General features: G+C 40.7%; 1 protein-coding gene across 1 annotated transcript; it reads right to left on the bottom strand.

Annotated features, from left to right (window-relative positions):
- Positions 1-484: 484 nt before the first annotated feature.
- LOC117732721 (overexpressed in colon carcinoma 1 protein homolog) lies at positions 485-8,972 on the bottom strand. Its single transcript, XM_034535840.1, has 6 exons — positions 8,930-8,972; positions 3,808-3,829; positions 2,554-2,589; positions 2,037-2,110; positions 684-716; positions 485-560 (listed from the first exon to the last, which is right to left on the bottom strand). The coding sequence occupies exons 1-5, from the start codon at positions 8,970-8,972 to the stop codon at positions 712-714; spliced, it is 180 nt and encodes a 59-aa protein (XP_034391731.1). The 3' UTR covers positions 485-560; positions 684-711.
- Between the last annotated feature and the right edge of the window lie 2,947 nt (positions 8,973-11,919).

Here is an 11,919-nt window from a genome sequence, read left to right as displayed (position 1 = left end):
CACTCCGCACATTTGGGGACGTTGGGATATTACTGTTATAAACATTTAGACCCATCATTTAAATCAAATGTCATTTCACTCTCTTCTGCTGCAGCAGCTCTCCATCTGTTGATGTTTTGTGACGCATTATGTGCTCGCCGCTTTCCCGCAAAACTCTTGACTGTCTCCTCCACAACAATGAATCATTGATGGCCTCCGAGAGAAATAACTGAGCAGTGATTGTTATTGCAGGGGGGCCATCGGGAATGTCTGTGTCCCCCAGGCAGTAAGTTAGTGAGTTGTCTGGGTCTCCCATCCCCTCCTGAGAAAGAAAGAGAACGTTCCAGTGGAGCGACCATGAAGCCAAGATGGCTGTCACGAAGACCTCTGCTTGTGCGTCGCTGCATCATCACTGCGCCACCCATCGCTCCGGGAAGCAACATCTTCAGCTCCCCAGCCCAGACCTGTGGACACCCTGCTCACTGACGGCGGTGAGGCGACTTTATTCAGTGTGTGGTAAACGCTTCCATGCTCTCGGCCGGTAACGTGAGGGTCTCTGGGTGAATGAATATGCGGGAATCCTGTTGAGACACAGAACAGTCATTGGCTCTCGTTGTGAGTCTTCCTAGCAGCTTCACTTTCTGAGACAAAATACAGCAGAGCAGGTGATGTGAATAGTTGAAGAAGCAGACTCGTATTGTTACCTGTGTTGTGTTCACTTCAGTGTAGCTGCTAATCTGCAAGAGGGAGGTAAACAGAATCAGTGCCAGGATATTCATAGGACAATGTTTTGACAAGTTTCATGTTCTTGTTTTCTTTCTCTACGTCAAGTGTGTACTCCAAAAAAAAAAAACACCCACGCGCTCCACCAAGCATTTCAAACTGCAGAGGATAAAAACCAATCAATTCATTATCATGTTTGACCTTGATGAGCACAAACGCGGTCGGAAATCCTCAACAGCAAGAGTTTGTTTCTTAATATCGGTCACATACAAAATGTAATGTCACTTTTATATTGGTTCCATAGCTCTGTCATAAAAATACAATGGTTGTATAATATGTTGTGAAAAGCTATTTTGTTATGATGAATTACGAACATACGCATGTCCAGCAACGTGAGCGTTCAGTGTTTAGGCAACAAAATGACATGGTCAATTTGACTTTTGGTTTAAAATAGGGCGTTACATAAAGATCCAGTGTGTCGGATTTAGGGGGATCTGTTAGCAGAAATGGAATATAATATTCATAACTGTGTTTTTATTATTGTTTAATCATTTAGCTACCTATAATAAGCCCCCTCAAGTTTACATAGGGAGTGGGTCCTTGTCCCGGAGCCATGTTGCCCCTCCATGTTTCTACAGTAGCCCAGAATGAACAAAGCAAACAAAGGCTCTGGAGAGGGCTCCATAGTTCTCCTACACGCTTTGGAAGGGAGTTGTGAGGAAAAGGGTATTCAGTTTGTTGCAACCTGCAACCTCATCGCTAGATGGCACTTAATCCTACACACTGTTCCTTTTGGTACGGAAATTACATAATAAATCAATCAATGTTTGGGTTAAAATATCTGCAGAAGCGACGTCACTTAAAGACGGAAGTCCTAATTTAACGTTAACTTCTGGTTTTCACTCAGGACACAAACAGCGGCCTCCTGGGTATAAAAGTCCTCTTCACTGGATTATCACCATGGATTATATATACGAATTCATGACATGGGTTGTACTGATTATAATGCATTACAAACAGTGTATTATGACAGCCTGAAGAAAACATACAATAGGGAGATATAAAATCCTTTATTGTACTTGTACTGCTATGGTCGAAACAAATGCTGCAAATTATTCTTCACAGCTATGTACCCAAACTGTAACAGTAAAGGGCATGCTTCTTATTAAGAAAAGTAAAGGTCAGATAAAACCCCAAATGCTGTAGGCAGGCAGGCACATGGTTCCATTCGCCACTTGGGATTATTTCTCTCTTCGCCCTTAGCTGCTTCTCTACAGGATGCTCTTCAATGATCCAGAGTGTGAAATGCACAGTACAGTGTGAGAGACGTGTACCTTTACATGTGGACTGACTGGCAGCCACAGCGGTCAGGTCTGCTGGTATACCGACGTATACGCCACCATAGTTCCTGAGAGGAGAGGAACGTAGCAATCAGTGATTCTCAATTGAATACGGATACTCCTTTGAGCAATGCATTAGCTTTCTAACTATGGAAGATATCTAGTCTGTTTTGGCTTGTGTGTGATGTTGTAATGCATTGAACATGATAATTAGGTGTGCCTGACATTTGTGCATCTTTTTATCAAACGCTTTGACATTCAGCGATTTAAGTGTTAAATGGAACACAGCCATCATTTATCTTATTGTTTATACCAGTGCTTGACAAAATGTCCTCTATTAAACAGGCATATTAATATTCAGGTTCCATAATCGGTATACTGCAAAAGAAAACGTTGCAATTACACAGCACAAGTGTATTGATATGATTCGATTAAAAAATGCACCCACCAAACAAAACCACTATATTGTAATTAATGAGTGAAAAAGTTGAATGAAATAAAAAATAATTACATTCTCTTCTCATCGTCTACCAAGGGATCTTCTGTCCTGATTGAGAGAAGCACAGGTCAGGTCAGCTCTTATGGGTGCGCAGAGGACACGCAAACTCAACAGCAAACAAACATACTGAGAACTGGACAGTGGAAATGCATTTGCTCAGTCGCAGCGCATTGGAGATATGCTGCATGAGCCCTTTGGGGAGTTCTGCTCATCCCATGTGGGAGTTCTGAACAACTGATGATCAGGCTGAATTGCAATTTGTTGTTTCAGGTCTGGAACCAGGCAACTAAACAATCAGTTTTCAATGGCCTCGTTTTTATGTTGTTTTGTTGTTGTTGTTTTGGGGGGGGGGGGGGTTTCAGGGCCTGACATGAATCTACGTACCACCCACTTACTTTTTCCAAAATATTTTGGGGTGTATCATTCTCTTCATCTTGCGTTCACCTGTGTGTGTGTGTGTGTGTGTGTGTGTGTGTGTGTGTGTGTGTGTGTGTGTGTGTGTGTGTGTGTGTGTGTGTGTGTGCGTGGTGATATTTTGTTGTGTTGTTCTCAGAAGCTGTGATTAGCTTCAGTGAGTCAGTGATGTGCTACTGTCAGCTCTCATGAGTCCTATGCTGAATGTTCAGATGGTTATCAAGGAGCACACACACACACACACACACACCCTCCACAGACACACACACACACACACACACACACACACACACATACTCACTGATTCCAGGAAATGCTTTGGAAATGCTGCCCCTCCCAAAAATTGATAGATGCTAACTATTAATGGTAAACATGACAATCCACAGAATAATGTCTGAATTACATTTTCTAAATTCAAAAGAGTAATGTGGATCAATAGAAGTCGTCTTTCTGACAACATACATGAAGGAAATCTAAGAAATGTATCTAAATAACTATATCATTCAATATCACACATGAAGCTGGCAAGAAATTATATTTTCTCGCTGCGTACAACCATCAGTGTGCACTGAAATACCTTCTAAATCAGTGTTGAAAAGTGATTTTCAGAGTAATTTTGATTATATATATTTCTTTCTTTCTTCTTTCAGTTGCCCCTTTACTGTAAAATGCTTTCATATTAAAATATATATTTGCATAACATTGGTGTAATATCAGTGTGGACAGAAATACGTGAACAATGAATACAACACGGGCAGCTATATGAAGGTGTAAATTGTGATCTGAATGTCCAAAGGCCACAGATGATAAGCTTCATGAATACTTAAAAGTTAGGAAATGACTGTTACTTACACATTGGAGACATCTGCTGGCCCTGAAAACAGATTAAAAGATCAGATTTAGTTCATCTTTGTTGTCAAAAGTATTGAAGGAGCTGAGTTACCCCACTAATAAAGGCCATCATTCAACAGCCATGGGATGTTTACATTTTAATGAACGTATCTCCGGTTGCAAAATGTTCCCCGACAACACAGGGTTAATGTTTTGTCGGCACTCATGGATAAGGTCAGGGTCTTGGTTTTAATATTTAAAAAGTCAACTGTGACTTGAAGCTCCAGGCATGACTTGCTTTATATTAACATTTCAGGATGCAAACCCCGGCCTACAGTGTCAAAGTTCAGTACTTTATATCTCCCCATAATTCAACCTGACAAACTCTACACAACGTCTCTGCAGTATGATAACATAGTTCTGGAAAAGTAGTATTTTAAGTAGTATTTCAGATGGAAATATTTCAAATTTGTCCATACAACATTTCCATGGTTTCTGTGGCAATTAGTTAGTTTGCATTTCAAGATACATTAAGACTATAAAATTAAAAGCATGGCCACTTTACTTTAATCCTACCAACTGTGATCCCCACAAACGGTTATGTTTTGTCATATCTCACAGGTATATAATACTCTATTATTGCAACATTTCATGGCTTTCCTCAATCAAACTTGTTTTTTTTATTCATGCTTTTTATAGAATAGAGCTCAAATGTTTGCTATGGCTCCTAATTGAATGTATTACACACTATGGGCACTCTGTCGGCCATTTTGAAGGAGACAGACACAGACTCCCCCTTGTGCTCAGTATATTTCCCTTTTAGACAATATGTAAATCAACTGAACAGAATAAATCTGCTTTTTTAAGATTACTTTTAAATACATAACTAAGACTGTCATAAACATACATAACATGTTGCTTTCATGGTTGTTTTGTTACAGTAGTTTATTCTTAGTGCAGTAGTTCAGTCTGTGTTCCATGTTAAATATGTCGCTGGATAAGTGTTCGACTAGTCAGTTTCCTGTTTTATTTAGTTTACTTCCCTTGTGTCTTGTCTTGTTTTTCGTACTGCCTTTGGGATTGTCTGCCCTGCCCTCATGAGTTCCACCTGTTCCTTGTCCAGCCTGCTCTCACCTGTCCCTCGTTATCTCCTCCCCTTCCTTGAGTATGTAGTCTCTGTGCTCCCGTTGTCAATTGTCGGTTTGTCTTTGGACTCTCAGTGTGTCAGCCTCTTTGCTTTATTAAAGTATTTATGCCCGCCTGGTCCTTCCTCTGCTGCCTGCTCGACAAAACTGTGACAAAACGAACCGAGTCGACATCATTACGTTTCAGGAGGAACTTTATGACCTGAGACGCTGCTCTGAGGATGGCTGGCAGTGGCTGAAGGACTTACTTTTATTAATTTACTATTTAATGTTTACTTTAATAGGCATTATTAGTTCAAATAGGATACAAGGCATACAATGTAAAATGCCTTCCCAGTGACACGCATTGTGTTAATCCCAATGCCGTTTAACTATTTTATGGTCAAACAACACATCATTCTTTTGTGAACTCAGGCAGTCCATTTAACTTGATTTGAATCGAAATGAGACCACAATGCATTCAGTTGGATGAAAACCGAACATCCTGCTTGTATCACGTCATCGATTACCGCGGGGGAACAAAAGCCTCAATTCTGCCTCTCAAAATGGGTTTTAGTACCATTTACCATTGTATCAGTGTAGACATGTACCTCCTGAAAGAACACTACACAAATGAGATGTAAGAGCAGAAAACAAGAGAGTCTACGTTCCACAAAAAGACAGCAAATTTTATCCTTGTAAAATGTAGTCTGCTGATATGACACAGGGGGCCTATTCAGTAGCCTGACAAAAGCTCATTCATAGCCGAGGGTACACATCTGGGTGCATAAGACCAGGGATGAGCCGTGTAACAGAGTGCACTGAGAGCAGTAATTTGAGTTTGATTAGCTTGAAATCAGAAAATATTTTTCTATGACTTGAATATCGCATGGAAGCCAAGAACTATTTAGCATTTAGAAGAATACACATTTAATACATTGTTATTATTGCACTGTTTATGTACATTAGGACAAATGGTTTGAACGTAAAGAATTTGTCAACAATTATATTTTCTCCCACGAAGGTACATCCTACCAGTTATTAGCTGTATTATCATTAATTATCTGCACTTTTGGGTGCCCGAAAGAGGAGTTATAGTTATCGACAAATACATTGTTAAATATCTGCTAACAAATACATTATAGTGTGTTATAAGCCGTGTTAACCGTTTATATGCCGCTCATAAATGCTACTACAAATGTGTGGTGACGCAGTTAAGCAGTATACAAATATTTAATACCTGGGATACCTTATGATGCAGTTGTACATGGATATAAGGATATTTGTAAGTGTTTCACAATGTGCAGTATTTGTCAACAATTGTAATGTCTACTTCTACTCTGAATACAGACAGTATTTAATGATTCTTTTTTCTATTATGTCATGCACGGAAGTTATAGTTGTCGAAAAGTACATTAGTAGACATTTATGTCTGCTTACACCTGCTTTATAGTGTGTCATAATAGTTATTACATGTTTATGTACTTGTTATAGATGATAAGACGGTGAGGTAATTATATTACAAAATATATGTGCCACAATTATACATCCTGAGTTCAAATGATATGCAACAGGAGCAGTATGGGGTCAGATCAGTCTCAATAATTGCAAATGCACACAGAGAGACTTACAAATGCAAACACAAAGATTTACAAATGCGCACAGAACAATTTACAAATACACACAGAAGGATTTACAAATAAATTAGACTCACAAATGCACGCAGAACGACGTGTCTGTGTTTATGTATTTGTCAATCGCACTGCATTTGTTTGTGGATTATTCACATGTGTGTACAGATTTATGAGACTCCCCTGCGGTGGCTAGATCCGCAAATGGGTTTTTTCAACATAGACCTAGCTGTAGCCAATCAGATGTCGCCCTCATTTTCAACCAATCACATGAGCATCATTCGCTTTATTTGCGCCTTAGAGGGGGCGTGGCTTATCTCCGTGGCTTTACTCCGTGGAAACAGTTATAACTTCCGTCATCCACTATTTCTGCTTTATACTTGTTGTGGACATCCCATAAACGTCGGAACATCTAACGCCCTCGTGTTTGGGTTCATAACATTAATATCATATATATATATATTTATACATAACATCACAGCTCGGTGACTTTCACCGACGACGTCTGAATGACTGCGGGTGAACTTTTCGCTTCGCTCTATTCGCGTCATTCGTGCAGCGCCTAGATTTTATACAAGATTTACAAGATTAAACCGAACTTTCAATGACTTACAACAATGGGGGTTGGGGGGTACATTAATTGTGTATCCCTCTGCAAATTGTGCAACTGTAACGCTGGCAAGCCCCGTGGGGAGGGGAGGGGGAGATGCGCTCATGTGATTGGCTGAAAATGAGGGCGACATTTGATTGGCTACAGCTAGGTCTATGTTGAAAAAACTCATTTGCGGATCTAGCCACGGCAGAGGAGTCTCATAAATCCACACACACATGTGAAGAATCCACAAACAAATGCAGTGCGATTGACAAATAAATAAACACAGACACGTGCATTTGTGAGTCTAATTTATTTGTAAATCCTTCTGTGTGCATTTGTAAATCAAACATATTTGTAAATTGTTCTGTGCGCATTTGTAAATCTTTGTGTTTGCATTTGTAAGTCTCTCTGTGTGCATTTGCAATTATTGAGACTGATCTGACCCCATAGAGCAGTGGGGTTCTTCCACCGTGTATCTACTGAACATAATAGTGTGGGGAAGCTGTCCTTTGACTCCGGCCTGGTGTCACCTGGCGTGGACTCTGGCGTGGATAAGTGCAACCCTGGTTCCACGTTTGTCAAAGTGACGGGATGTCACACGTCTTTGACTTCGTGCTGAACGTTGACCTCTAAGACGGAACAGTAAAAAAAAAAAAAAAAAAACAGACCCTGCTGCGCCCAAAATGAACGCAGCTGCTGGTTTTCATAGACAAACAAGCCCCACTCACAACAAACTCGGACACCGAGATGCCGTTCACAGATAATGTGAACTCATTGTCCATCGAATTCTAAGCAAGAGAGAACACCGGGTTATGTTTTCCAGGAGCTCCCCGTGGCTCTGTTAACATGCCTGGCAAGCACTGATTAAGGTACCTGGAAGCACAAACACATTTGCTCAAGCACACACCAAACTGCTTTAATGGGCAACGGTGGGGTGAGGTAATCCTGCAGATACTTGAATCTAATCATATGCTTAATTTGATTTTGACTGTTTGACTTTGTTTAGTATAATTCAAAACGGGTATTGAATCAGGGGTAAACGGAGAGAGATGTGTGGATAGGAGGACGAGCCACAACGAAGCAGGATATCTGTTCTGCTCAAATGTGTCCTCCATGGCTTTATGAATGAAACATACCCATTGATCAAAGGTGTGTGTATGTCACAAAAAATGGCTGTTTTTACACACTAAAACATCAATTGAAACCAGCGCAGACACTCCAAGAGAAATAAAACAATTTAATAAACTGTGAACCACGAGGGACTCGCTTTTCTGTCAATGTAGACGTTAACTCTGTAATTACAATATCAGTTTCATGATTACTATCAAAGCAGTACATTCCTAGTGCTACTACTCTGGTGTCGTATACTAGAATACTGGCCATCCGTCATGATCAACTCGCCACCCTGAAGACCACTGCACGCACAACACTGTAGGGGGCCAAATTAATCATTTTTGAGGCACAAACAAACATGATGATATACGACTGTGAAGGAAATCAAGACGATGAGAGTCACATACAAGTAACACACACACACACATGTAACACACACACACACACACACACACACACATGGGCACATCACACAACATACACTAAATGCAAGACATACCCCGACATACTTCATTTACATTCAAAACACCCTCTCCCCTTGTTGCAGATGCAGGGATAAGTATCTCCCTCATAAACTCACCCATTATCACACGCACACATATAAGATGCACATAACACACACACACACATATAAGATGCACACACACACACACACGCACACATTCCTTAAAAACACTCACCGTCTCCTGAGGTGTTGGTGGCTGAGGAATTGCCACAGCCCATTTTGCATCGATGCAGCCACCGTCCAAGCAGAACGGAGACGCTTAAGGAGATGAAGGAGGAGGAAAGAAGGGAGACTCAAAACACGTTGGGAGAAGTGGGGAAAGAAATGTCTTTCACTGTAACGCGGGGATCAACAAGGCAGTGGAGAGCTGAGAGTGAAGTGAAAGCGTGGAGAGAAGGGCTTTTATACACAATGGACAAAACACACACACACACACAGACAGACACAAACACACTAGGAGAGAGCGAGAGAGCGAGATGGGAGAGAGAGAGAGAGAAAGATGCTTTGCCCTCACATGATTTGCTCTTTTCCTCCACCCTGAAATGGTTGCCCGGGAAACCGGGGGAAAGTGGGGGGAGGATGGGGCGAGAATCAACCAATAGGGAGCTTTCTTTGTTTTTTATGAAGGTGTGTGTTGGTGGGGGGGGGGGGTAAATACATTTAAGTGTCATCAACGTATATATCAGCCTGTGTGTGACATCCTGTAAAAGCCTCAAATTGTCTTTGTGCGCCTTCATTCAGGCTGCACACACGTTGGAGCTCTAGGAGAGTGAAGTTCAAACAACCCTTCAACAGACCACGAGGGTCACGCTTAGGTCAGCTAGCAGACCCAAATTATTCCCAATTATTCTTCAGTCACGCCATTGTGTGCCTAACTTGTGCAGTCATATGAGTGGAGCTAAGACGACGGGATCAATTGCTTTAGCAGCGTCTGTAAATAAGTTTCACATTCTCTCAGTGGTGTTAGCTTATGATTTAAAGATGTCTGTGTGGTTGAGAGTCGAGATTCTCCAAATTCCCTTTATGAGAACGGCTCTGATAAAGCCTCCAGACAAAACATCTGAACCTCTCCTCCACGTTTTTGCTTTTGTTTTCTTGTTTTTGTGCTAGACACCGATGAGGTAATCATGGCTTTCGCAGCAAGCTCTCACAAGACGCTGTTTACTCGTAAATTAAATCCTTTGATGGGTTGACATCAAATTTGAAAAACACATTCAAGTCCCCCCTCAGGATAAATTCCAATAACTTTGTTGATCCCTTAATGTTTCTTCTAGAGCTATCGTCAGGTCAAATCTTTCATTTGTCTTCACTTTGGTTTCTGACTAAATGCCTGAAAGACCATCACCAGCTGTACGAGCTTCCTAAACGAAGATGGTGAACATGGTCACCTGAGGAACATAAACATGATCAACATGAAGAGTACATTAGTATTGTAAAATTATAGCACACTCGCTTTGAACGTATACATTTTGACCACAAAAGAGCTTCTATTTTTCTACAAAAGGGTTATTAAGTGTACAATAATTAACTTGTAATGTCATGTACTTATATAACATACTGTCCCAGTCATAAGGAAAGGCATTTGCACTGTAACAATTCTTCTCTACTTTCTTCTCAAGGTGTGTTTCCTTGGTCAGCTGAATCACTTGCTTTGTAAAATCCAGGTTAGTTCCACTGACATTAAGCATCTCTTTTTATAGACCGGACTCAGCCGAGCCAGCAAACAAAGTCAGGACTGAATTGCCTTATCTAATTTAGAGCCACGACTTACCCAATTAAACCACACAAGTCCACTGGGGAGCAGAGAATGTGCTCCTGCTCAGGCTGCCTGATGAGCAGACACTGCTTGTCATGGCCTGCCTACATTATCAAGACACAACACAAAGCCGACATGACATGGCCCTCTCATCAAATCAAATAGACTATCATTGAGCCCTAAAATGTCGTGGATAAAGTTGAATAACGGAGACAATTTCAAATTTGGAGCCGGATTCACCCTGGACAGATCGCCATGTTTAGCATTCACGCTCACATTCACACCTACGGGCAATTTAGAGTCCAATTAACCTGAGCTGCATGTCTTTGGACTGTGGGAGGAAGACGGAGAACCCGGAGGGAAACCCACGCTGCCACGGGCAGAACATGCAACCTCCACACAGAAGGGGATTGAACCCTCGGGATCGGGGATCGAACCCAGGCCCCTCTTGCTGTGAGGCGACAGTGCCACTGCGCCAATGTATTACTGCTGTTCTCAAAATAGATCAGATCGCCTTGGAAACGGGTGAAGTTACCATAGTACAGTTCATTTTACAGCTGATTTAAGTGAATGCTTTCAAAACTCAATATTACATTAAGGATGGAGATTTTATTTTATGTTTTTGCTTACTTTTTATTCACCTCTCAGTGTCAGCAGTCTGCATACCAAAGGGATAACAATCTATGATGGATGTTACAGCAATGAGATGATGTATGAGCTTTAGAGCAGGTTTTTCCCAACAAATAGCTGAAAGCAGCATCAGTGCTGTTCTGTGGTAAAATAAATGTGTCAATCACAACTATTTTATTACTGGCTAAGAATATTGGCCAAACATAAACGTACTTCTCTTCTAATACTTGTTTGACTCCAGTTTTATGAATTTGTTATCGCTGTTCAAAGTTTTAATTCCAAATACACATATAAACTGCATTTTGTTGCTCTGTACTAGTACATGTGCAATGACAATAACATCAAATCTAATCTAATCTAATATTGACTGCATTATATTTTATATTTGGGCTATTATTACCATCCATAACACAGGTGTCAGCCCTGAACTATAAAATGTAACTATTTTTCAAGGAAAATAATGTCCAGTACTTTACAGTATGTAAACAGACTCTTTACTTATTGATATCGTTCAGATGAAGTCAAAATCATTGAGGTATAATTGCGTGCTATGACGGTCACCTAGTCCACAGATACATTACATGCTCTGTTTATGGTTAGCCAATTGAGACAAAACAAGACGAGATCTGGATGGTGATCAGGATGCAAATTGATGGTAATTGCAAATCCATTAATTTTGACGAAGATGATTCCCAGATTATTGTCTTAAAAGCTGAGGGGCCCAGAGATTTAAAGATGATTCAAATGCCTCACAATTTATTTGGTTTAAACAATGTTTT

Source organism: Cyclopterus lumpus, chromosome 6 (genome assembly GCF_009769545.1).
Source record: "Cyclopterus lumpus isolate fCycLum1 chromosome 6, fCycLum1.pri, whole genome shotgun sequence".
Lineage (NCBI taxonomy): Eukaryota > Metazoa > Chordata > Actinopteri > Perciformes > Cyclopteridae > Cyclopterus > Cyclopterus lumpus.
Note: the sequence above shows the minus strand (reverse complement) of the source record. Positions and strands in the feature narration are given on the sequence as shown.

Bases quoted from the DNA above. Each gene is read 5' to 3' on its own strand.
- LOC117732721 (XM_034535840.1), bottom strand. From the start codon at position 8,972: ATGGGCTGTGGCAATTCCTCAGCCACCAACACCTCAGGAGACG. The intron at 3,830-8,929 runs GTGAGTGTTTTT...ATCTGTTTTCAG, and splicing joins CACCAACACCTCAGGAGACG to GGCCAGCAGATGTCTCCAAT. The intron at 2,590-3,807 runs GTAAGTAACAGT...TCTCTCAATCAG, and splicing joins CCAGCAGATGTCTCCAATGT to GACAGAAGATCCCTTGGTAG.